This window comes from Podarcis melisellensis (assembly GCF_964234715.1).
Source record: "Podarcis melisellensis genome assembly, chromosome: 1".
Lineage (NCBI taxonomy): Eukaryota > Metazoa > Chordata > Lepidosauria > Squamata > Lacertidae > Podarcis > Podarcis melisellensis.
This window is the reverse complement of record NC_138528.1, coordinates 113,185,780-113,211,495: the sequence shown is the minus strand read 5'-3', so window position 1 is coordinate 113,211,495 and position 25,716 is coordinate 113,185,780. Positions and strand designations below refer to the sequence as shown.

The 25,716-nt window shown below is 41.8% G+C and overlaps 1 protein-coding gene across 9 annotated transcripts in view; it reads right to left on the bottom strand.

The window, feature by feature from the left end:
- Window positions 1-25,716, bottom strand: part of PDE11A (phosphodiesterase 11A) — a 153,111-nt gene that overhangs the window by 45,715 nt on the left and 81,680 nt on the right. For all 9 annotated transcript variants that reach the window (XR_014169121.1, XM_081914207.1, XM_081914206.1 and 6 more), the window contains 3 exons: window positions 11,334-11,480; window positions 11,116-11,223; window positions 275-384 (listed from right to left, as the gene is read on the bottom strand). Coding sequence is in view for 8 of the 9 variants with exons in the window: in XM_081914207.1 (XP_081770333.1) it covers window positions 275-384; window positions 11,116-11,223; window positions 11,334-11,480 (365 nt within the window). In the remaining variant the exon portion in view is untranslated. The remainder of the gene's footprint in view (window positions 1-274; window positions 385-11,115; window positions 11,224-11,333; window positions 11,481-25,716) is intronic.

Here is a 25,716-nt window from a genome sequence, read left to right as displayed (position 1 = left end):
CAACCAGATTCTGTGTCATGGTTTTATACAAGGCAGAAATTTACATGGAGCAAGCCAAATCAACAGCATGATGCCAAAGTGATTTAAAGTTGTTGGGGGGTTTTTTGTGGGGGGGGGGAGGGAAGAATAGGAAATTATTTGGGTGAATAGTCTCTCTTAAAGGCAAGCATAAAAATACTTTGCTGTGCAAGGCAACTTAAAATCAATGCTTTCTTCTGCATTCTTCTTCTAATACATGTAAGGAAAACAAAGAATTAAGAAAGAAGTAACATACTTTGCTTGAAAGGCATTGTTTGTTCCTCTGTGGTCAAGGTCATGGCACAAACATCCCACAATCAACGCTAAAATTTCAATTTCTGTCAGAATCTCCTGAAATCCTGCTGTCTGAAAACAGGGGAAACAAATATTGATGATGTCAGTAACTTCAGTCATCCATGATGCCACTAAAAATTAAAACTGGTACGTAATAGGAAAACGTACAGAGATTGACTTCTTTATTTCTTAGACTATTTTAGGCCCCCTTTCAGAGTTAAAACCTTTACAATGTAATTAAAATAAAATACATAAAATATGAAACAATTCATAAAAAATAAAAAGAATAAAACAAAACAAGCATTCAGACAAATATTCAAAGTTCGCCCCCCCACACACACACATGGAGCTGATCTTTGGAAGACTCTCAGTGAAAGGATAATTTGATTGAATCTGGGAACAGGTTTAGGAAGCAGGGCATAACTTCCCCACTTCAAAACTGTTTAGCTACCCTTCTTGGCGTATGTAAACAAAACAAGTCAGCTAAAACAATGTTCATTTTCCCATTTTAAACTTTGGAGGTGCTTAACACAGGGCAAGAGCTAAAAGCACTTCTGAACTTTCATTTTAGAAAACAAGTAAGCACGCTGATGAACGTGAATTGCAACCATTTCTTTTTCTTGGACAAACAAGTTTGTTTTGATTCATTCATTTATTTGCTTATTTAATTAAATTTTATCTGACGATCACAGGGCCATTCGCAACATAAATATTGTAGTCTACATACTTTTGTGCAGTTGTTCTGGTCTAGAAAAAGTAATCTAAATGTAAGTTTTAACGTATTTTCCATAAGAAAAAGAAAGCTAGAATAAGTAGGGTTTTAAAACCAGTTTTTAAAAAACTGTATCCATCTATCTATCATCTATCTATCTATCTATCTATCTATCTATCTATCTATCTATCTATCTCTATATCAATAGACAAAGAGTGCCACAGAAGTGGAACCACCACTGAGAAGGCCCTTTCTCTCTCTCGAATGCTTCCCTGTTACGCCCAATTTACTGTTCTGAGCTTTGGAACCCATGAATGTGGATTCACAGTGCAAATAAAGCACCAGCCTTGTCTTTGCCAGTAATATACTTGCTCATACATCACAATATTGCCAAAGTGCAATTTAAAAAATAATAAATGCCTCAATTTCATCAGACCCTGTGCTTTTCTGATGACATTGTAACCAGGAAGCCAGTTGGCCAAATTTACCAACTGGTCTCGCATCAGTAACTGGGCCATGGAGCAGGAAGCTTTCCATCTGGTGTGGTCATGTATTACACAGCTATCATGTTAAGAATGCCATAAGGGAAACTGAAAGGGAAGGGAAGCGGAATTAGCCATCTTCTATGCAGTATTTTGTTACTGCAATCTCCTTGCTGATCCTGTAAAAGTCTTTTATTTTTATTTTCTCATTTATACCACCCCCATCTGGCTGGTTCTCCCCAACCACTCTTGTACGAGGCTTCACTATGCAGAGATAGTTGGGCATGGGATCAAGAAGGAACCTTCTTCACCGGTGCTGATGCAAGCCTCTCCCTCACCCCGGGTCTATGCTTTAAGACTTCAGGTTGTCCTTGCCTTTGGGTACCGGGAAGGCAGCAATGGCTGGTGCTGTTGTCCTGGAGGAGAACAGCCTCTTTGTGGTGCAGGAAGCAATGGTGTAGAAAGAGGACACCAAGCCCCCAAGAACTTTTCAAGCTTGCATCCCAGCCAGGGATGCAGTAACAAGCTTTCCTTTATTTTCGCTTCCCTCCCCACCCCTAACCTCAATGGTAACTGGGGCAGATGTGAACCATGATCCAAAATATCATGGTCAGCAGGTTGGGGAAGGCTGATTTAGAGGCTTTTGTTGTCCTCAGTAGTGTAGCGTGGGCTGCTGGTGCCCAGGGCAAGTGTTGTGCCGCCCTAGTGGACCGGGCAGCTGGGGTGAGGGTGCATGCAGAGGGTGAACTGAGCCCGCCTCCAACAGGCTCCTTGCCCACCACCTCCACCCACCTGCCCACTAGACCAAACTGCCTGCCGCAGTGCCTCAGCTGCCAGGGCTCCATGCCTGTCGTGGGGGCACCTGATTGCGCCCCCTCAAAATGTGTGCCCGGGGCCACAGCCCCCTGGTTCCCCCCTTCCCCCTCTGGCTGTCCTCAGTGCCCCGTTCTATCCAACACACGGAACAGCATGTTTCTTCTCTACAACTCTGGATAATGGGACTATGCCGCATCTTTCGGTGCTAGTTTCCCCCAGTTAAACTATGTTTAGCTATGTACATTATCCTGAGCTCCTTGGACAAAGGGTACGTTAAAAACACAGTAACGAGTAAGTAGTGCTGACCTACTTTGCTAAGATGGTGGAACATAACAGGTACGCTTGCAGCGCCAGCATAATGCAGCAAGCCATTGCAATGTAATTTGATCCTTTTTTTCTTTTTCTCTTGATCACCCTAATCCTTACTATCCAAAGCTCTATGTGCCACTAAATCAGCTCATTGGATCAGGCTATAATTTATTAATTTTTGCTTTCGTAGATTTTATTTGTAAAATAAATAAAATTGTGTGCAAACTGGACGTTTCATGTCATAATTAAAGAAGGACTTTGGCTGAAAGCAGACACAACTCTTAAAGTATAAATTCAGCTGTAGTTGATCAAAAAAGGAAATCTTGTAATAAAGTAGGTAAAAATTATTACAAAAGCATCATTTTCAGTGTATGCTGTAGGGGCAGGAAAATTATCTGCTTAGTAAGGCACTGGACAAGTGATTATGTTTCCCTTTGCTTTCAAAACTGAAACATGTAAAGGAAAATGCACAGTACAAGATGATAGAACAAAATTTATTTTCGCCAAAAAATAAATGACCTTAACTCACAAGTGCCAGAGTCTAAAGTGAGTTATGGAGGTCATTTTTTCATGTGAGGAAATTAATTGCATCATACCTGGTCTGCTTTTATGTGCTTTGTTGTTAGCACACTGCATTTATGTATAATTATTTGCTATATTTATGAGTTGTGGAAAGAAAAATAAAATGTTGAAGAGTATCTGAAGAAATATGACTGTAAAACAAAAACACACACAAAAAATTGGGCTGATCTTGAGGTTGATCCTACAGTCAAAATTCCTTACTCAAACGAGTAGTCTCATTACAATCAATGAAAGCAGTCATGGGAGTTAAAATGATGGATGCGTAGGTTGCAGAACCAGGTCTGCAGCTCTCAAAGGCCAAGCCATACAGGGGTAACAGTATAAATCACGGAACGTATAAAAGGACTGCAGAGCTGTGAAGTTATTTTAAAACTTTAATGCTGCATTGCATAGCAGGACTCCCTGATGGAATGAAAACACTCACAGCCATACACAGCTTAGGCTGAAACTGTGTTTTTGAAAACTGTGCATTCCTCTTCACTCTTTGTAAAAGAATTTAGTGGTTCCCCCACTTTGGGTGCTAGGAAAGTATGAATAGTTCTGTTGATGGCATGTAACAGACTGGACAAAACAAGTCCATGTGGTATAAGTTGCCACAAATTTAGCTTTAATAGCAGGAAACCATTGTGAACATTAAGGGTAACGTGCATGGGGAATTGAACCTCTTTCTCCCAATCAACGTGGCTTGGTAATCCAAATCTAGGCAGCCCAGCACCATAAACCTAAACGAATTGCCATCGTTTGAAGGAAGCCACCATTCTACGTGGTAGTGGGATCAGAGCCTCACAGCGAGGAGGAAATTAAGCCAGGGATGAGAAACCTGTAGCCTTCTAGATGTCCCAACAGCCTCAGACTCCATTTTCTGCCAACCTAGCAGTTTGAAAGCACACCAGTGCAAGTAGATAAATAGGTACCGCTGCAGCGGGAAGGTAAACAGCGTTTCCGTGCACTCTGGCTTCCGTCATGGTCCTCCATACGCCAATAGCGGTTTAGTCATGCTGGCCACATGACCTGGAAAGCGGTCTGTGGTCCAACACCGGCCCCCTTGGCCTGAAAGGCGAGATGAGTGCCGCACCCATAGTCACCTTTGACTGGACTTAACCGGATGGAGGTCATATACCTTCTACCTTTACTTCAAAACACGGACATGCAGAATGCACTAATTAAAATTTTAAAAGCAACAAGAAATTATTAAAGCCCTATATTTTATTTTTGGCCTAGGCCATTAGAAATAAGTTCTCATGATGGTACTCTGATTTTCCTTTCTTCAACTTAGTAACCTCCAATATAACCTGGAATTCCAGGCTCAGTGATGTATCTACAAGCGTCTTTAGAGTACAAACTTAAGTGATTCCATAGCAGTCCTACCAGAGCAGAAATTTAGTGTATACATCATATCGATAAATTCAAATTCATTACTGATGGCTTTACATTTATCCCTTGATCACAAGGTCTGCTTATCATTACTTCCATTTAATCTTTGATTTACATACTGAATATATGTTCAGTTTCCAAAAATTGGAAGCAATATTGGAATCAATTGTAACTTTGCATAGTATTGGGCTATAAAACAGCACAGAGTTAGACTAGATGACCCTCCTGGTCTTTCCAAGCAACATAATCTTTTATTTCTATAATATATCTTACTGAGATCAGTTTTCTATAAATGCTAAAACTTGGGGGTGCATTCAGAATTGGGGATTTTTTTGTGTTAGTTTTCCTGGTTATAATGCTAGTGCTTCTGTCCTGGTTTCTAATGTTCTTTTTATACTGCATTACCTGTTGTGTTATGGAACTGTGGCTTTGAGATCAAAGTATCTCCAAGTCACACAAAATTTCATTTACATCAGTGGGCATGGTGTGACACAACAGCAGACCTCATCGGACATGTCACCACCTTCTGTGTGCAGGCGTGCTTATGTTTCCTCTTGATTCCCCCATGAAACAGCATGGGGGGGAAATTATGCTGCAAAACTCCCACAATTTTCCAGGTTAACAGGGTTGCAAACATTTATTTTCTGGAAGCAATTAACCTGGAAATGAGTGCAAAACTTCAGTTAAGAGTCCACTAGATTTCCAGGAGGGGCATTTATGTTGTGTGAAAAATCACATCAAAAAAAAAAAACACAAAGATTATCAGGGAAGGAAACTTGAGAGGAAACAGAATAAAGTGCTGTCTGAGTGGAGGCTAGGTTAGGTGCCCAGTATCATGTAATGTACTTAGTAGGAAGTAAGAAGAAGTATTAGTAGGAGGAAGCATTAATTCATTAAAAAGAAACACACATTCTTTTCTCCCTTGCTATCTATTATTCATTACCCTTCTGTCTCTCTGAACTTGACCACACTGACATCCCCAACATCTTTTTTTTTAAACTTGTAAGATCCACGTTTAAATATATATAAATAAATAAAAACCAAATAACGTGTCAGTGTGTTTACTGTAATAGCCAGTAATAAAAGTGCTGAACTGCAGCTCTTCAGCATAACCTCATTGACAGTATTACTATAAAATCTAAGATAATAATATATGTGTGTCCCCCACACATTACCAGTAAGTTGTATAAGATTATTACATTCCATAAGGAGCTGTGTAATGCTTAGGAAGAAAAATGAGCAGAATGGCAAAATATGTGCTTATATTTCAAGGTGTCTTTAATTAAAGTGTCTATTGTTCTGGAGTTTACTTACATCATTACCACATGTAGGAACAATGCTAATGGAATGGCCATTTATGAGTACAAACTGCAAAGGGAAAAGTGATTCTTCTAGAAAAACATTGCACAATGTGCGTATCAGTCACATATAAATTTATCCTTTGGCCTTTTACGTCTGGTCTTGTACTTTTAAACTCATTGGTACTGTCAGAAACCTGATGCATACTCTGTATACTTTATGCGTAATTAAACATTCTGTTCAATTTGGGTTATTTTAACAGCAAACAACCAAATTGCTAGTTTTTATTAAGGCTTTCAAAAGATTGATAATAGTTGCATGTAGTGGAATGTGGCAGGATCTGTTCCTCCCCTATGCACATTCATTAGAACATCAATAGAGGTTCTCCATGTATGGCTGTACATGGGGTGGGCAGGGTTGAAGGCTTTACAGATATTTCAATAAACATACATAGGTTGGGGGTGTGTGGATCCTTCCATTGCATTTTGGTCCCACCAGCAGCTAAGGTCATTATCCCATTCTGAACACTTGAAAAAGCTTCGGTAGCATTAGAAGGAATAATTCCAAACCCTTCTGGACAACATGATGTTAGTCTCAATTTCACTTTTTAACATATCTTCAACTCTAAATGCTGACTAGCCAGAAGCGCTGTGCTAAGCCTATTGAGAGAAAACAGCAGGCCCATGCAGAGCTTTGTCTGAAGCCCAGGGTGGGAGTCTTTTTAGAATAAAGTTATAAACTAAAAGACTAAAAGAGAAGACGTTGCCAGTCCCTGGTGGGGCCCCCTGTTTGGCTTAGCCCTCTGAAGCTCTGGGTAAGTGTACCCAGCTTCCCCACCCCCTCCAGCTGTTGCACGGGCCTGGAAAACACCAGAGAATCCTTAAAATCAATACACTTATCATTGTCTGAGCATTTTGTAGGCAGAACCTACTTCATCAAATGCATAAATGTGGACTGTTATGTACTGAAGTTCTCACCCTGGGCCAGCAGGGGGATACTGTAGATAGTTCAGGTCCACATATGCAAATAAGGGGTCGAAAGTGACGTTCAGTGATTGGATAGTTACAGAAAATGGTTACTGTTGCGTTCTAGTGGAGCTCTATATAAGCAGGCTGGCTGAACCCTTCAGGGCCTGTGAATAAACAAGAGCTGTTTGAAGAATCACTGTGTCGTCTGATATGTTCACCCACATCTTAACACGGACAGTAGAAGAGGTGTGTCAACTATGAGATTAAAAGATAAAAGAAGCAGATCCAGTCACTTGAAGTGAAAGAATCCCACAGATGTAGAACGGCGCAGGCACGTGCACCCTTGGTGTGCCAGACAGAACTGCACAACGCTGCGTGCCACACAATGCTGTCGCTGTGACAGGCATAATACTTATGATTGGACTTGTCCGACGTTGTGTCATTGTATTTTAAAAGCAGCCACAAGAGGGCTCCCATTTTGATCAGAGTAGCAACACTGGTGGAGAGCCCTTCCCCTGAACAATATTCCCTTTGAAACTCCCCCCCCCCTTCTATTAACCCTGGAAGGTGAAACGCAAGTGCCTATATTGTGTCCATCTTTCTTCTGAAAGGGAGCTACCAGCAGCCGGACTGGTGGAGATTCAGAACAGCGAAGTGGCACAGAAGTACCGCTAGTACCACAGCTCCAATCCAATTCCCACCGGCAACCTGCTCCTTCTGAGTTAACATTAAAATGGTGGGATCTTACCACATCTGTTTGGGACCTTAAACATTTCCAGACTTTGTTGAAACCAAGGAGAACAGCACCAGTCTGTCAATGCATTTTCAATTTTCTACTATATTTGTATTTATTTTTTTATTGTAATGAGCTTAAGGTCAGAAATCTCTCAAATGAAATGTTCAACCCTTGGTTTCTATGTTTGCTGTGCTTAACATTCAAGTAGTGTCAATACTTCTCTTTTAGACTAGTCAGTCTGTCTTGTGTAGATCTGTATAATACATTTTTTTGGCATATATCATGTTGGCGGATATGGAAGAGAATTGACTCAAAAGAGCATGAGAGTAGATGCAGAAGGGAACAGAATTTGTTCTCTGTTCATGGCGAGTAGCCTGTGATCTGTATACCAATGGAGGCCTTTCATAAGATTGCTTCCGGGGCAAAGGCTTTAACTACGGACTTTATCTGCTATTGCTGTCCTCTAGTAGGCCTAACACGTCACATTATTCACACTTCAAAAAGTATGCATAGTTTTATTTTGAAGGAAACTGCAGCTGTGCAAGACCCTGATCCACTAACTATGGTTTATTATACACATTCCACCAAAACTTGTGGCCAGTGAAGTCAGGATAAAAGTTTATATGGAAGCAGACTTTCAATTCCATCATGTACATGTTTACTGAGATAAAAGTGTCACTGTGCTCACTGCAGCTGACTTCCAGGTAAGTGTGCACAAGATTTCAAGTGTGCCTAAAACTGAATACTCAGTATTATTGCAGCACTAGGTGTTTCTTTTCCATCAAGATGGAGCGCTACAAGTCATTCCCATAACTAAAAGTATCTTAGTTGAATATGTAAATACACACATATTCTAGAGTCGCTTCTGGAGTCTCACATCTGACTAAGAACTACACAGTGGTACCTCGGTTTACGAACTTAATCCATTCCATAAGTCCGTTCTTAAACCGAAACCATTCTTAAACCGAGGTGCACTTTCCCTAATGAGGCCTCCCACTGCCGGTGCTCTTCCACCATTCGGCTTCTATTCTTAGACCGAGGTAAAGTTCGCAATCCGGGACACTACTTCTGGTTTTGTGAGTTGTAAACTAAATAGTTCGTACACAGGGCTGTTCTTAAGGTACCACTGTAGTGACATTCCAACAAAATCCTTTTAAGGCCTAATTCATATAACCACTTGCAACTGTACAGGGACTTTTAGTGAACTTTAGGCAACCATCTCATGACAGGGATGTGTGCGTATTCCATTTTTATGAATGGGGTCATCATGCAACCTACAAAGGTGGAAGAAGGAAGGGTTGTTGCATAGCAAGCCATTCACAATGACAGATTCCCCATGACTCTCTGCCAGTGGGGGATAGTGCCTTGTTGTAGAGAAGAAAAGGTCATGTGAATTTGCTCTAAGAGTTGACACATAAGCAGTGCAGGCTGAGATTTGGGAAACAGTTGTTTGGGAAACAGCTCGCATTTGGCAGTGTTTTGACAATTAGCTGTGCAGATATTCACAGATCCACAGCCAACAGATAGGCGTGTTAACCCTATCAAAGCAAAACAACAACAACAAAGACCCGACATTTTCCAAACAATTGCAATTCCATTTGATCCTGCGGTTTGGTAGTTATTCAATCCAGATGAAAAGAAGCTGTTTCATCAAACGATAAAACATGCTGTCATACCTCACCAGCTCCAGAAAGAAACCTAAAACAATTCTGGCCTTTGAGCTCCACCTAGCGGAAGTCTTGCATTAAGGTCTGTATTGTTATGAGCAAAAGCGGCAGCACAAATGTGAAAGCATTCATCAGAACAGTTATCAAGCAGGTTTTGATTTTTATGTAGCAACGAAATATAAAAATGAAAACCTTCAAATAATTTATCTAGGTTGTCAAACATGACGCTGGATCAGCTTAAAGTGCACAGATGAGCAGACTGGGGGCACAATGCCATGATTTAAGTGCAAATATACATGTGTGTGTTTTATTAAATGTGGATGTCTAAGGGGAAGTGGGGAATTGACAGCTGGGAAGGACCATCAACTCCAAACTTATTCAGTGAGTGAGGCCTCATATTGTCAAGGTGTCCCTGCTGGCAATTTGTCTACATTAAGAAAAAAACACCAAAAAAACTGAAGGTATGTGATCAGCACCTTGCATAAATGTGATGTGGAAGTAATAATTCTCAGTGTCTTGGTTAAATTTTCTTATGCCTTCCCCAAAGCCAAAGGAAATTGTTCGCCTGTCTTCATGAAGCTGGTTGTAAACACCTGCCACCGCTAAGAAATTTTGGCACCCTAGAATAAAATGTTAAAATAGCATACTCCCTTGTCCTCCCATTACATCCTTGAACCCCTGAACCTAGCAGCTCTTCTTAACCCGTTCAACCCAGGTTTCCCTCCTTCGTCACCTCTTTCCTTCACCTGAAATGTCCAGTTTACCTGTATCCTTTAACTGTTTCCCCACCACCATAATATAAAAGCTCCTGTTGGCAGCTGCAGCTTACCAGTTAAAGATTCCAGTTTCGGATAAACTGGAATGCTCACTTTACTATTCCCACTGAAGTTTCTTTGCCGGCTGCCTGGTCCTTCCTTACACTCTCTCACCATGTACTTGATTAGCAGCTCGGCGCTCTTTGGGGAATTAAAGTACACAAATCTCCAGTCCCATTTAAATTCATGCATCTTAAATTCTATGGTTACATGCCCAAGTCCTAATTTCCTCAATGGGAGCAACACGCTGAACTTTCTCTGGATTACAGGTACATTGGCAGAGTGGGGATTTTATGAAGCAATGACTTCTAGGCACGCGCTCTCTCTCTCTTTATATATATATGCCGTATTTTTTGCTCTATAAGACTCACTTTTTCCCTCCTAAAAAGTAAGGGGAAATGTGTGTGCGTCTTATGGAGCGAATGCAGGCTGTGCAGCTATCACAGAAGCCAGAACAGCAAGAGGGATTGCTGCTTTCACTGCGCAGTGATCCCTCTTGCTGTTCTGGCTTCTGGGATTCAGAATATTTTTTTTTCTTGTTTTCCTCCTCCAAAAACTAGGTGCGTCTTGTGGTCTGGTGCATCTTATAGAGCGAAAAATATGGTGTATATATATGTGTGTGTGTATAAACATGAGGTGGCACACATTGAAAGCGTGCCTCCAGTTGTGATACAGGACCATTCGGTAATTTTTCCTCACTGTCAAAAGCCACCTACACAACATACATACATACATATATATGTGTGTGTGTTTGTGTGTGTGTGTGTGTAAAACCCATTCTTTTAAGATTAGGTCCTATAACAACAAGGTCAGTATCATACAACTGCCATCTGTGGTTCCATTCCTTCACCGTGCTCAAACCCTGTCAAATGTTGCCAAATAAGTGCTGCCAAATTAGGTATCAAATTAGGACCCTTTATTCTCTTGGGCGCTTACATCTCAATATTTTTTTTTAATGCCGTATTAGCAAGGGGAAGAGGAAACAAATGTTTGGACAACAACATGGATAGTATCATAAGATGACTGCCACTCAAGATACTCACAGTTAACATGGCAAACATGAGCTGGCACACATTGAAAGCGTGCCTCCAGTTGTGGTACAGGACCATTCGGTAATTTTTCCTCACTGTCAAAAGCCACCTACACAACGTCTGAAATGGAAAAATACAAATCGCATCAGGGACACTTAACACGGACAAATGGGCACAACCACCGCCAAAACCAAAGCAGCGCCGATTATCTTTGCACAACAGATGGTTACCTCATAGTCAATTTTAAATTTCTGCACCATTCCAAGCTCCATGAACATCCGGAGGGCTGCAGTTATCATGGCGTCCGTGTCGAGGGAGAAGTCGTCAAAATGGATGTTGTCTATGCCAAGTTCTGACACAAGTGGAATGTTTGCTGCCTGGAATTACCCAAAGACAATGAGAAAATTTCTCACGCGCAGCTCAGGCTCTTTCTAGCTGCACTTTCTTAGAACAAATGTTTCCCAAATCCATTTAGACAACCTAGAAATGGCAATTACAAAATGTATGGTGGAAATCTAGGAAGGGAGAGAAAACTACAAACTGGAAGTGCAATCCCTCTAGTATCAAAACTGCAACAAGATCCATTCTGTTAAATCTGGGATGGGAAACCCGTGGTCCTCTAGATGTTGTTGCATTCCGTCTTGCAGCATGGCCAATGCTGAGGGATGGCAGATGTTTTAGTCTAACAACCCCTGGAGGGCCATATGTTCTCCATGACTTAAATGGAGACTGCCTAGAAACTTCACTGAAATAGCATTTGGACAAATGGCTGTGTGTGTATATGACCTATGTATGCTCAGCAGAATAAATATGTCCTGCTTCACAGGTTATGTTTTATGAATGCTGCTCCACCCCCTACAAAAGTCACGTGTAAAGTAGCCCTGAGCTAGCTGTCAGCTCTACAGAAGCTGCAATGGATTTGCATTACAAGACAAGCTTGAAGAAACACGTAAACGTAATAGGTTGTATAACAACAATGGCAAAGTTGACCACCAAGTCCAGTATGTACAAAATGCGATTCCTTTCTAATTTCTTCATCTTCTCTTGTATTTTTCTATCTGATGTATTCCTTAGAAGAGTACCATGAAACAGTCTTGTAAGTGTCTAATGAAGATGATAAGGTTGGTAGACATAAGAAACTGGCACTGGTAGATGCTGGCACAGGTAGAAAGGACAAGGATTCCTGGATATTCCCCCGTTTCGCCCCAAAGGGCTTCATCAGCTGTGTGTAGTTTGTTACTGTATATAACAGCTACATGGATCCTATTCATGATAAATTCGTGTTTTTTCCAAAAAAATTTATTGATTTTCCTAAAATTTTAAACAAACGAACATAAATCTTAACTGTACTTACCTGTCAGGGAACTGACATCGGAGCCAGAAGTGGAGGCAGGGGAAGGAAATCAGCGTAACACCAGGGATAAAGGGGGGCGGATGGGGGAATTGGAGAGGGGGCTCCAGGACTCCTCGCCGGAGACCAGCGGGGAGAGCACAGGTCCTCCGCTACCCACACCCACCCTGTGCAGAAGACTTCCGCGCAGGGAAAGTAGGCGTAGACTTGGCGTCAAAGAACTTCTTTGCTGGAAGAAGTTCAAGAAACGCCCACTGACGGATTCTGCTAGCGACTGAACAGCCACGAAGTGAAGGGCTGTCCAGCCAGGAAAGGTTTAACCAGGCTACCTAGCCAGGAGTGGCGGCAACCCCATATAACCATTACATTACCTATTCGTGATAGATTCTTAGTCAAATAAGGTCTACCAACCTTATCATCTTCATTAGACACAAGACTATTTCATGGTACTCTTCTAAGGAATACGTCAGATAGAGAAAATGAAGAAATTAGAAATGAATGTACTACGGGACTGACAAAAAAGAATCACATTTTGTAGATACCTGTACTGGACTTGGTGGTCAACTGAATAAGCTACATTTTAATATGTTGTCACCATGTTGATTTTGACATTATGAGAAGCTGTATCTAATTTTGAGAAGTAGTTTCCACTAAATAACTTTACAATTGTTATTATACAGCCTATTACCTTTACGTGTTTTTTCAAGTGGATTTGCGTAATATAGGCATTCTAGTGGTTTTGATTACGAGACGAAGTGGCAATTCTAAACCTTGGGAGTTAAGTGGCGAAGGCGAATTTCAGAGTCTTTAAAATGCTCGTCTTTCCAAAGTTGCATCAAACACACCCTTGGCAAATCCACACATGAAGATATTTGGGTATTGCACTGGCATGGATTGTATGAAACTCCATGTGACTGCAGTGCAGTTTTGAAAGTTACATACCAGGGCTGGCAACAGATTCGAAAGTTAAAAACCAGCACATGCCATCGCTTTCACAGCTGGCTGGAAGTGCTTGCTTGTCATATCTGCGAGGGCAACCACCCAGGAAGGTTGAATAATCTGTAGATGGGAATATGGTCTGTGCAACTTTCCTGACTTCCAAGCATATAGAGCAGGTAACTGACAGTGATTGTCTGTACTGTCCAGAGCTACTCTGAGGCAACGAGTGTGGTAAAAAAAAATGGTAATAAAATGCTCATATCGGAAGTATGAATTTTCTTGGTGCTGTAGCTTGAATAAACTATCAGGATTTTTCAGGTGGATAAATAACAATATATAACCATTTGATCATAAACTGATGAACAAAACAAGTCAAAGACTTTTTTTTTAATGACAAGCTTTCTATTTATGAGGTTTTACCACCCTATGTTTAAAAAGAAGTGCCATAGTCCAAAATAATCACTGAATTAATAGCCAAGAGGTAACATTTGTATAAAATAACCATTTGCTTTACAGCAGCAGTAAAAGGAATGGCAGAATTATGTACGAAGGTTGGAAAGTAATTTGAATAATGCAGAAAAGGAGAAATATTATATGCGTACAACATCTATTGTCATTCTACATTTGAGGTGAAGCACTGCAAGTTTATAAAGAAGAAAATCATAGAAATTACAGTATGTGGGGTGGGGTGGGGAAAGTAACTTAATATATTTTATTTAAAAATGCATACTTAAAGTCTCAGCTACTCAAAAAGGCTTTTAGCTCTCAGATCTTGCATACTAACAAAACAATTGTCATTGTGACAGGTAGGAGGGATGGAGAGAGGATCCATATTTTGAAGGACCCCTGGGAAGGGTTGCAATACATCTCTGTGTGCTCTGTGCGCAGACACACGTTGGACACAATCCAGTAATGGTTAATCACAGTCAAATGCCAGAGAAAGCAAAGGAAACAGACTTGGGGCTGAATGAAACATGATGCAGGGGGGCGGATTCCTGGATTTTATACATATGAATAAATCTTTGTGCGTGTGTGTACGCTGCCTTCTCTTGCAAGAACCTCACCACTTGCTAATATAGTTGTACCTTGGTTTAAGTACAGCTCAGTTTATGAACAACTTGGATTAAGCCCGGAAGTAGGTGTTTTGGTTTGTGAACTTTGCCTTGGAAGCAGAACATGTTCCACTTCCTGTTGAGTGTAAATTGAGTCCCCCGCTGCTATGGGAAAGCACGCCTTGGTTTAAGGACACTTTGGTTTAAGAATGGACTTCCGGAACAGATTAAGTTCGTAAACCAAGGTACCACTGTATATTATTGGAAGCCCTCCTCTGGGTGTTCCCTTCATCTGACGTTTGACAGTACTGGAGAAACAGAAGAGAGAAAGCAGAGATGGTACCCTATGGTCCTCTAGACATTGTTGGATTCTGATTTCCCCTTAGCGCCAGCAGCACCACTATGGCTAACAGTCAGGGATGATGCAAATTCTAGTGCAGCAACATATGGAGGTCTACAGGCTCCAGCATCCCTGGAATAGAGAGCCCTAACCAGCCCAGTGCTTACTACCCCTCAATACTCCATCTCCCATGTAATGTTGTGGCCATTTCCCCAGGCAGAGAAAGGGGCAGCAGCTGCTTTTTCTCCACAAAATCAAAACACAGCCTTTTAGGCCTGGAGAAATAAGTAAGATAGAAGTTGCTTTGTAAGTTGCTTTGAGTTGCCTGTGGCAAAAAAGAGGCTAATAAATAATAACAATAACACTCTCCGCTTCAAACTCAGGAGCTGTATTTGAGAAGGAAGGAAGGAAGGGAGGGAGGGAGGGAGGGAGGGAGGGTGAAGCAAAACTAAAAATGAATACAAGCAAGGTCAAAATTGCTGTCTTACTAATATGTAAGTGAACAACTTCCCTGATGTCCCTGATATCTTCAAAATGTCGAAAATGAGGCTCAGAGAGACTGAGTGACTTAAGTTTGCCCAGGAAACCTGTGGCAGAGCTGAAGGATTAGTCTACATCCAGAGCAAAGCTCACTTAGGAGCTCACTGAAGCAGAAGCAAGAACACTGCACAGGTGCCACTGGTTGAATGCAGTGAAGAAGGCAAGGAAGACTGAGCTGAGAAGGTCTTTCAACAGTAGATGCCCCAACATTCTGAGGAAGAAAAACTTTATCTGCTCCGCACATAATTTTATACACCGGTAGCAGAATATCCTTTTCGCAGGGGCGAAACTAGGCTTTATTTGACCCAGATCAAAGACCCAGTTTGGCACCACTCACGCATTTGTGTACACACCCACAGGCGAGGAGCCTCAATGGCGTCCCTCTGGAGGTTTCACCTGGGACAAAAACAACAACCTCGGCTAGCTTTCCCCGTAGCTACGACATTGCTTTTTTAGCTGAGGTGACTGGAACTGTACACAGTATTCCAAGTGTGGTCACACAACAGATTTGTATTTTCAGTCCCTTTCCTCATACAGTCGTACCTTGGAAGTACCGAACAGAATCCGTTCCAAAAGTCCGTTCAACTTCCAAAACATTCGGAAACCAAAGCGCGGCTTCTGATTCGGTGCAGGAAGCTCCTGCAGCCAATCAGAAGCCCCGTCAGTTGTTTGACTTCCAAAAATAGTTCGCAAACTGGAACAGTCACTTCCAGGTTTGTGGCGTTCAGAAGCCAAAATGGCTGAGTACCAAGGCGTTCAGGATCCAAGGTACAACTGTAATCCATAACACAGAATTCTCCTTTTTCTAACAACCGCCACATACTGGGAAGGCACCTTTATCAAACGACACACTATGACCCCAAGGTCTTGTTCAGCGCGTCAGTCACCGCTTGTTCACAGCCACACTGTCAGTCTTGGACATTGCCTAGCTACCACATTGTAGCATCATGATGTAGCATCATGTTACCTGGCCCTCTGGTGTCCATTGCACTCCACTAATGATGACAGCATCAACTTTGTTTACAGAAAACAGGTCCCCAAATCTGTAGTGGATCCGTTGGGTAGATAGATCTTGCCCCTGGGTCATCTTCTTACTGACCCCCCACCAAAAAAACACACCTTTGATTTGTCCAGCTTTGGTTTTATATAGTCATACCTCAGGTTGAAGTAGCTTCGGGATGAATATTTTCGGGTTGCGCTCTGTGGCGACCCAAAAGTAACGGAGTGCGTTACTTCCGGGTTTTGCTGCTCGCGCAGACGCTCAAAATGACATTACGCGCATGCGCAGAAGTGGCGAAACGCGACCCATGTCTTACGTTTACTTCAGGATGCGAACGGGGGTCCGGAACAGATCCGGTTCGTATCCAGAGGTACCACTGTATTAGGATAAACCAGGGCATGAGTGTGTCTGATTGTTTTCCAGCAGAAAAATAACACGGCATTCAGCCCACACCCAAGAATGCTGTCGTCACAATCCAATCCACAGCTGTTTTTAGTAAGAGGCATGGCTAGTCACAACACACACAATCTAAACACGTTACTGTTTTTGCTTGTTTGTTGTGAAATATGGCAATTAGGAGTCAAACGCTTCTTGTTTCAGGCTTGATGTACTAGATTCGATTTAAATGGCACACATGTTTATCTCTCTCTCTCTCTCTCTGAAGGGAATCTGTATCTAATTGTTTCAGCCAAGGGATACCTTAACACCCAGAGCAAACTTAGTTTTAAAGGCCTCCATCTGTTACTGTGTCCTGCTGACTGATGGTGTCTCTCTGCCCTTCACAATGCTGAATCAGCAACTCCTCGTGATAGATCTGCCGCGGCAGAAGTAGGACGTTAGTCTCTAAAGGAAACTTCCTAAGACAACCTGAAGCAAAATGAGCAAATGAGGAACGGAATAAATGGGAGATCATACCTAGCTTCAGTACAGAACTCGTGTTTGTTTTCTTGTACCTTCTGTAAGCATTTATCTTTTCATTCATCACAAAGATCAGCACGCTGCTGGTTTTGTCAAATTCAGGTTTCTGAATTTGTGAGCACCTTGTAATACTACTAACTACTAATAATTTATTATTTACATGCCGCCCATCTAACTGGATTGCCCCAGTCATTCTGGGCGGCTTCCAACAAATTAAATACATAAAACACAGTAAAACATTGAACATTAAAAACTTCCCACTACAGGGCTGCCTTCAGATGTCTTCCAAAAGTCAAAAAGTTGTTTATTTCCTTGACATCTGATGGGAGGGCATTCCATGGGGCGGGTGCTACTACCGAGAAGGCCCTACAATGTAGTCCAATGAATGTAGTCCATTGTGTAAAATAAGAGTGCTTTTTTTCAACTGAACATTTATTGCTTTAGATAAATTAAGGGGCAGGAAACAAAGGATTCGGAGTAAACGGGAATAGAATAAGGCAGGGTTATTTTAAGCTTGCAGGATCTGCTTTGGTTTGTTACAAGAACCCCAAAGTCCATCAACCAGAACCAGGTTCACACTTACTGTACTTATTATTAAATTAACATAGTTGCTGGGCTGGGTTGGGTTTTTTTGGGGGGGAGGGGCATGTTTCCACATGATGTCTTCATTATTCAGCTGCTATTCCAGAATAACATACTCAAAAACTAGCTTTTTATTCTCCCATAAAAAATCCCAACCTTTTAAAAAAAATAAATCCAGAATGAATCATCAATATTTTCATTTGTGTGAAATGGTGAGCACCACCTTATTTTCTGTGTAGAGGAAGTGGGAGTTGGTGGGCATAATTTGTGGGAACATCTGTTTTGCACCACTTCGCTCTGACCTGTGCAAGCTGTCAGTTTGTCTGTCCCAGGTCTAGGCGAAGAGCCTATTCCTCTTCTTCAGTAACATAATGGTTCCCTTGCTAAGGGTACATATTCATACCAGCATTCATCTCTGCTTTACTCTTTTTTCAGATTTATTCCTTATTGTCCTCTGGCGTTCCAAACCACTATTCACCTATTTCCTTGTCCAAATCTGTATTTCCTTCTGGTGACTATGATTAATGTTAAGGAATAACCCTCAACGTTCACTCCCTTCTTCCACGCACCACTGACTATGCTAGAATCCAAGCTTGGGCTGTGTTTGTGTTGTTTTCACCGTTTCATTGCTCTTTCTTTCTTTCCATGTGTTTGTGCATTTCATAACTCTTTCCTCCCTAGATGCTCTCATCAGCATGGCTTCATTATTGTCAGATTCATTTCTGTTTGTGTGCTCATGGGGGGGGAGTGTTTATGCAAGGGGAGGGATGTTTTTACCCTATGAAAACGTGTTCTCACCCTGGCTAAAGAAAAAATTAGGAACGGCTTAAGGACTCTAACTGGTTTGAAGCTTCTTTGAAAAACAACATATCAAACAGTAGTATCTTATAACAAAGTACGGGACAGATATGCATCATGGGAACATGGATTCAAAACCCAGCACTGGAAGGAACACAGTGAGCGCACCTCAAACAGGAGTGTGAACACAGTTTTGGAGTGAGAGAAGAGAAAAAGCTGCACTTCTATGGGATTTGTATGAAGCCAAAGAAGTGCAATATCTGGTTTTCGGGTGGTGAAAGAGTGTGTATATTGATATAGCCAGCTGAATAGCAAAGTGCAAATTCAGTGCTGTTTTTTTTAAAAAAAATCTCCAATATCATGGAGGAGAGATATTATGTGAAGTAAGGTACACTATGTAAAGGTTAATACCTATTTAATAAGGTTACTTTCATATTATTATTATTATTTATTATTATTATTATTGAATAATGAAGCACAAAGCAAGTTAAAGAGAGGGTTGAGGTATATAGATTGCACAAGCCATGCAAGTACAAATCATTAAGAAGAAATGTTTCGACTTAAAAGAATTATATTCCATATTGCAGTTTGTGTTCATTATAATGGAGGGTTATCTGTTGAGGCCAACAGCATTCATGAAAGAAGGAAAATTTGGTACATCCATGTTTTAGATACCACATAAAACTTCAAAGGGAAAGAGAAAATCGTCCTTCAAACAACCTTTTCCGGAAAGAAGGGAAGACAGGAATGTAAACGTCTCCCGACGCCGCACAGGTTCATCACCCATTATTTTCCCCACATTATTTGGAAGCCTGTCTTTATTTGGAAGTGAACCACAAACAGCTTTCTCAGCTGAACAGTTACCTTGGTTTCTGCTCTGCTCAACCTGTGCAACAAACGGCTACAGCTCTGGAAACAAAGGAGAGCAGAGAAGCTTCAGAGGCAGTGCGCTCTCTGCTTGTCCTCTGCAGACAAGAATACTTTTAGTAATGGAATTGTATCTTCTCTACACACACCCCACCCCTGCTCAGCCCTTCCCCTGCTGTGCAGCTCTGGCTTTAAAAGCCACCTCAGCGTCCAAACAGGCACTATGGTATCAGGAACAACTGAGCCAGAAAAAGCAAATTACATGTATTCAGAGCACATCAATTAACATTGCCCTCATGCAGTTTCAAATGTGCCACAAGCACTTACAGCAGGAGGCATTGCCGACCTTGGCTGCTCCTGCAAGTTTTTTTTAAATTTTATTTGCATGAATTAAATGTTACAGAGCATCTGAACCAGAATATCTCTCTCTCTCTCTCTCTCTCTCTCTCTCTCTCTCTCTCTCTCTCTCACACACACACACACACACAAATCCATGTTTCCCAGACATGCATATAGACCTTTTAATATTTTACCAGCAACATCTGCTGCGATTCAAACAGAAATGTCAGGTTTTTCTCACTACAGTGGTACCTCGGGTTGAGAACTTAATTCGTTCTGGAGGTCTGCTCTTAACCTGAAACTGTTCTTAACCTGAAGCACCACTTTAGCTAATGGGGGCCTCTTGCTGCTTCTGCACGATTTCTGTTCTCATCCTGAGGTAAAGTTCTTAACCCGAGGTAAGATTTCTGGGTTAGTGGAGTCTGTAACCTGAAGCGTATGTAACCTGAAGTGTATGTAACCCGAGGTACCACTGTATCTGGAAAGCTAGGAGGAGACACAATAGGAACAAATTCTCGTTGCTTGAAGTAAAAGCCACGTTTGTGCCAGTAACATGGAAGAAAACCAGCACACCCCAGGCCCCATCTACACTACAAATTTATACTGGTTAATCCTAGCTTCAGCGAGTATTTGTATAGGTTGCAATGTAAAGAGACCCTTTAGGCAAGCCTAACAGCTTATACACCTGCAGCAGTGCTTTTAAGCTACACCATAGAAACACCACTAAAATTCAAAAGGTGTGTTTGGATGGTGTGTGTGTGTGTGTGTGTGTGTGTGTGTTTGTTAGTTAGTTAAAGGATCAGTCGTAGAATGCAAGTTATCAAGTTACAATGAAAAGTTTCTTTTGTCCATGCATGCATACAAAGCAGTTCAGCAGATGGGAGTCATATGCAGCTATTGCTCTGGCAACACCTATTGCCATATGCCTGCTCTTTGCCAGCGTCACACTGCAGTCTCATCTGCGAGGGTGGCAGGTGTGTGGGTGGTCCTGCTGAATGGGCAGTGGTTTGGACTGGATGACTGTTTCCATCATCCCTTCTCTTTCCCTCATGGTGATGTATTTACCCCCTTGCGTGAAAAGACCACCAAGACATATTTTTCAGCATGAGAACTGTTAACATTTTACGCATCCTCTACGGGGCTGGCTGTTTGCTCCTCTGAGCTGAAGGTGACATGCTCTGCAGAATGCAATGCATCACAGGACTAGCCAAACAGACTTTGGTTCCAGGAGGAAAATAGGGAAATGGGCTCTTGCTGTAACACACTGAGATATTATGCACATTTACTGGGAAGTAAGTTGCACTGCTTACTTGCTAGCCCTGGGTTGTCATCTGTGCTAGGGAAGAGCTAGAAGCTTGGTTGGTAGAGCATGAGACTCTTAATTTCAGGACTGTGGGTTTGAGCCCCATGTTGGGTGAAAGATTCCTGCATTGCAGGGGGTTGGAATAGATAATATGTTTGGACTGGCCCAAGATCAGTGAGCTCTGTGGCTAAATGGAAATCTAGTCAGGTCGCATCCAGTACTCTAACCTAGGAGTGGGGGACCTCTGGCCAGTCACAGGTTCCAGTTTGGCCCACAAGGCAGTTTCCCCCAAGCCGCAGCCACTTGCCCCCACACCTCCTTGATCAGCACTATCTGCTAGACCCACGGTCAGTAGGCAGGTGCTATCTGAATCCAAACCATGCCAGCAGACGATACTTCAAAAGCAGTTTGCTGTAACCACAAGGATCCATTTATAAAAGGCCTCAGTGCAAAAAGATGACAAGTCAAATCAGCAGAATTAAAACCAGCGATGGAGGGGCAGAGGATAGCTAAGAGAAGCACGCGCACACACACACATTTATGAAAAAATATATATCACTGCTGTTTACTGGAGGGTTCTCCCGTTCCCCCCCCCCCCCAATAAGAAAATAGGCTTAGGATGTAGAATGGCCAGGTGAAAAGGGGAAGAGAACTCTGGCACCATTAAATACCTGCAAAGGGGAATGTCATGCTTAAATTTCCTCCTCCTACACAGCTATTAACGTTGCCAAGGCCCTGCTCTCTTCTTCACCTGCCTGCCCTAAACTGAATTGCTTGCACACCCCTTTCTGTAGTAACAAGATAATGACTTGGACCAGGGATTTTGCTCCTACAAGAAAACCCACGATGAAGTGCAAATTTCCCTTCCCTTTGCCCCCGTAGCCATCATCAAAAAAGAGAAAAGGGAAATGGACCGTAAAAGACATTACATTTTATCTCTCTGATTCTGTATCAACAGCTACAAGGCTCCTTCTAAGTACTGCCTGGAGGCAATGTGCGCTTCAAGCCAGCAAGATAATTGCAAGCGACCCAGGGACCAAGCCTAGGGAGCAAGAAACGTACACTTTTGGGCAGGGGTGGGGTGAGATGAGGGGGTGTTGCTGGCTCAGGCTACAACCCTATTACAACGAGTGAGAAAATGGAGCCAAATTTGAGATCAAAGCAAACAAAATAACATTTATTTTACATTCTATTAAGTTCCAAAATACGTGACACAAGTGCCTGAGGAAATGGAAGAGGCTTCTAAGTGGCTGCTTCACACGTCCCACAGATCTTTGAGATTTTTCCTCCTGAAATGTTGCGTTTGGGGGGGGGGGGACACAAAAACCTTTCGAAAAGAGTATGATGGAATTATTGTTTTGTTTGTCATTATGTATTTTTGTATTTTTATATTGTAAACCACACTGTGATCCTCTGATCATGGGGCAGTATATAAATGTAATAAAACAAACAAACAAAATCCCTGTCTACCAAATTCAGTAAGATTTACCAAAGAAACAAAACTAGAAAAAAAACCTACACAAATGCGATTTTCATTGAATTTAGCATGACCCTACGGATTTTTTTACAGACCCCAAGAAGTTTCAGGAAGTGTTCAGTTTTGGACCAAGAACTGCTAACCTACCTCAGTCAACCACATGCCACTGGAATAAAAAGGGTTAACTACTTCTGAATAAAACCTGTTCAGACCCTGGGTTAGTTGATTCAAAATTGAAAGGTGTAGTATTATAAATTGGCATTGTTATAATGAGGCTATTATCAGACTGTAATTGAAAACTAATTAAAATTTACTATTAAAAAAACCTAAATCGGAATGTGTGCATCGGGTCCAACTTGAAACAGGAATTAAAACATATTGGAGGGAGAAACATGAAGGTTAGTATAGAGAGAGAGCAAGGTTTGAGGGCAAAACCAAGTGATTCTACCCACGTTAGTGGTTAGAATGTTGGACTAAAACCTGAGAGACCAAAGTTCTAACGGTCACTCAAGTCATGAAGCTCACCAGTTGTTATGAGAATAAAAACTTGAAGTCCTTAGAAGAAAGTTTGTCTAAGCTAAGCCACAAGCTCAGATTTAGACAATGTGCTAAAACGAACCTCAGCTTAGCTCAGCACAGCATCAAAATGACTGGGGAGAAGCAAAGTGGTTGCGATCTTCACTATGGGAGCCCACACACATTTTGCTCATTCGTGCAAAGTTGTAGTTTGGTTTAGCACTGCCTGTGACTGAGGGCATTGCATTTGCAAACTGTTGAAAGGACATCTGGTCCAAAGCGCATCAGAAACATTAACTGTTTATTCTTGTTTCCGTGGTGTTCTACAGTTTCTACACTTCCGCTACCTAACAAAGAGATATTCCTCATTGCTGGAAAGGTGCGTAGGGATTAAGGGGGAAGATTTCCAGCTAGCCACTGCAGCTTTATTACTGTAAAAAAAGAAAAAGTTATGGTGTCAGGCCTGGCTAGCAGATGACAGGAAGAGTTTATGCAAACGAATGATGGGAGTAGGTTCCCCCCACCCAAAAGAGGGGGGGGGAATCCTATTTCCAGAGCTTGACTTGATTGACAACTGTGGCTGAAACCTCTTTGACTGAATATAAATCAAATTAAGAGCATCTTCGAACACTGAACATGCATTTGCATGCAAGCACTAGTAAAACAAGGAAGGCTCTCTTACAAAATATGCTTTATCTAACTCTTATTCTTCTCAGCCTCCATCAAATTCTAGTGAGGCGTATTTTGTTTTTAAGCATACCCTGTGGGCTTGAGCTGTAAACTGCATTGTTAAATCACACCTTCAGCAGAGTGATAGTGAACTTAATTTTCCCCTAATGCCATCTACTTTCAGAAAAAAACAAAAGCACACATGGCTCACCTGATTTGAATGTAAAGAAGCAGAAAGAATGTAGTTGGTCAAGGGAACTGTGGACTCAAAAATGTTGAAAACCTCTGTTGTAACCCATTTGTATCATACATGAGCCCCGCTGAGCACCATACTCACTGCATGCTTCAACACTGGGGATCTTTGCTTCTTCCAGTACACTGGTATTAGCTTTGAAGACACTCGAACTCAGAACGCAAGGGAGAAACATGCTAAAAGGAAGGTACGCTTGGCAAATCCACACCGTGATCAACTCCCGCCCAGAAACCAATGTCCCCACTGTGGAAGGATGTGTGGATCCAGAATTGGCCTCCACAGTCACCTACGGGCTCATTGTTAAAACTGTTTTTATGGATGACAATCTTACTCAGCTACGAGTGATCGCCAAAGAAGAAGAAAAAGACTTACTGCACGAGAGCTGGGAATAACATTTAAATGACCCAGTCATGGTGTGTGGGGATCTTTTCCACAGAATGAGCACACACACGATTCCTGGCAAGACGCTTATACCGTGGCCAGGATCCACACAATCAGCACTCACCTACATGGTTGAGTCATTCAAGTATTATTCCAGCTGCATGAAAAGCAGCATGTGGCTAGTACAGAAATCTGAAAGGATTTAAATATATTTACACTACAATTTAAACAAAACTCGCTCAGTCAAGCCTCACTCACATGTCCATGTCTTTACAACCTAATGCTTCAAACCCTCCAACATTTCTCTGATGAAAACAAGGACTTCCTAAAGAAAAGCAGGATATTCTGGGACCAAATCAGAAATCGGGATGGCTTCTGTAAATCCGGGACTGTCCCTGGAAAATAAGGACACTTGGAGGGTCTGATGCTTTGAACAGCTGCACCTGAAAGCTATCTCGTTATTTCTGTGGTGTTTAATTGTTCTGAATTAAAGGTATTATGATATTTCCCCCTCCAGTGGCAAAGCAACTCTTTGGATAAGACGTAAACAGTCTCTTTCTGTGTCCATGGACACCATCTTCAGAACTGTCATCCCACCTATTGATATATTTCTGTTACTAAGATAAAAGTACATGCTGTCCTTTAAGAAGCGTCCCCTGATAATCTGTTCAAATCCTGCTGCTTTTGAAGCTACAGGGGCAAGATAGCCTTGTTGACAAGCTGGCCTCCCTAACTGCTGTTGAAGATGCAGGAGTAGGCCAAGGTGGTGTTTTTATGGTCTGCTGTCAAAAGAAGAAGGAAGTGTTACATACAGCCACTGCTTACAACAGGCACCACATTTGCAAATGTTAAAAGGGCACTGCTGCTAGCCTTAACTTGTATAAGAGAATATGCCCATGATCAGCATGCCTGATTATTATTGGAGGAATCCCAAGGACAAAAGTTTTGCCAATCTGTCAAGCTAACTTCTCTAGGGTTTTGTGTGTGCGTCTGTGTGTGTGTGTTTATGTATGACAAATGGAAAAGAAGAATAAACACCACTTCTACTAGTCAGAGGTGGGACATTAAATCTATCTGTTCCAGGCTTGTAAAATCGGTGTGTTCCAGACACATTCTGTGCAATCCCCTGGCACTACAAAATGTACCGAGTATGATTAATCATATGACCAGGTTTTTATTCAATAGAATTAGGATAAAGAAAATATTTCCTTTAGAATAAATTCTGGGTTTTTTAAAAACTCTGTTTTCCCCAAAATGCTGCTAACCTGACGTGCCTACTTTCTGAATC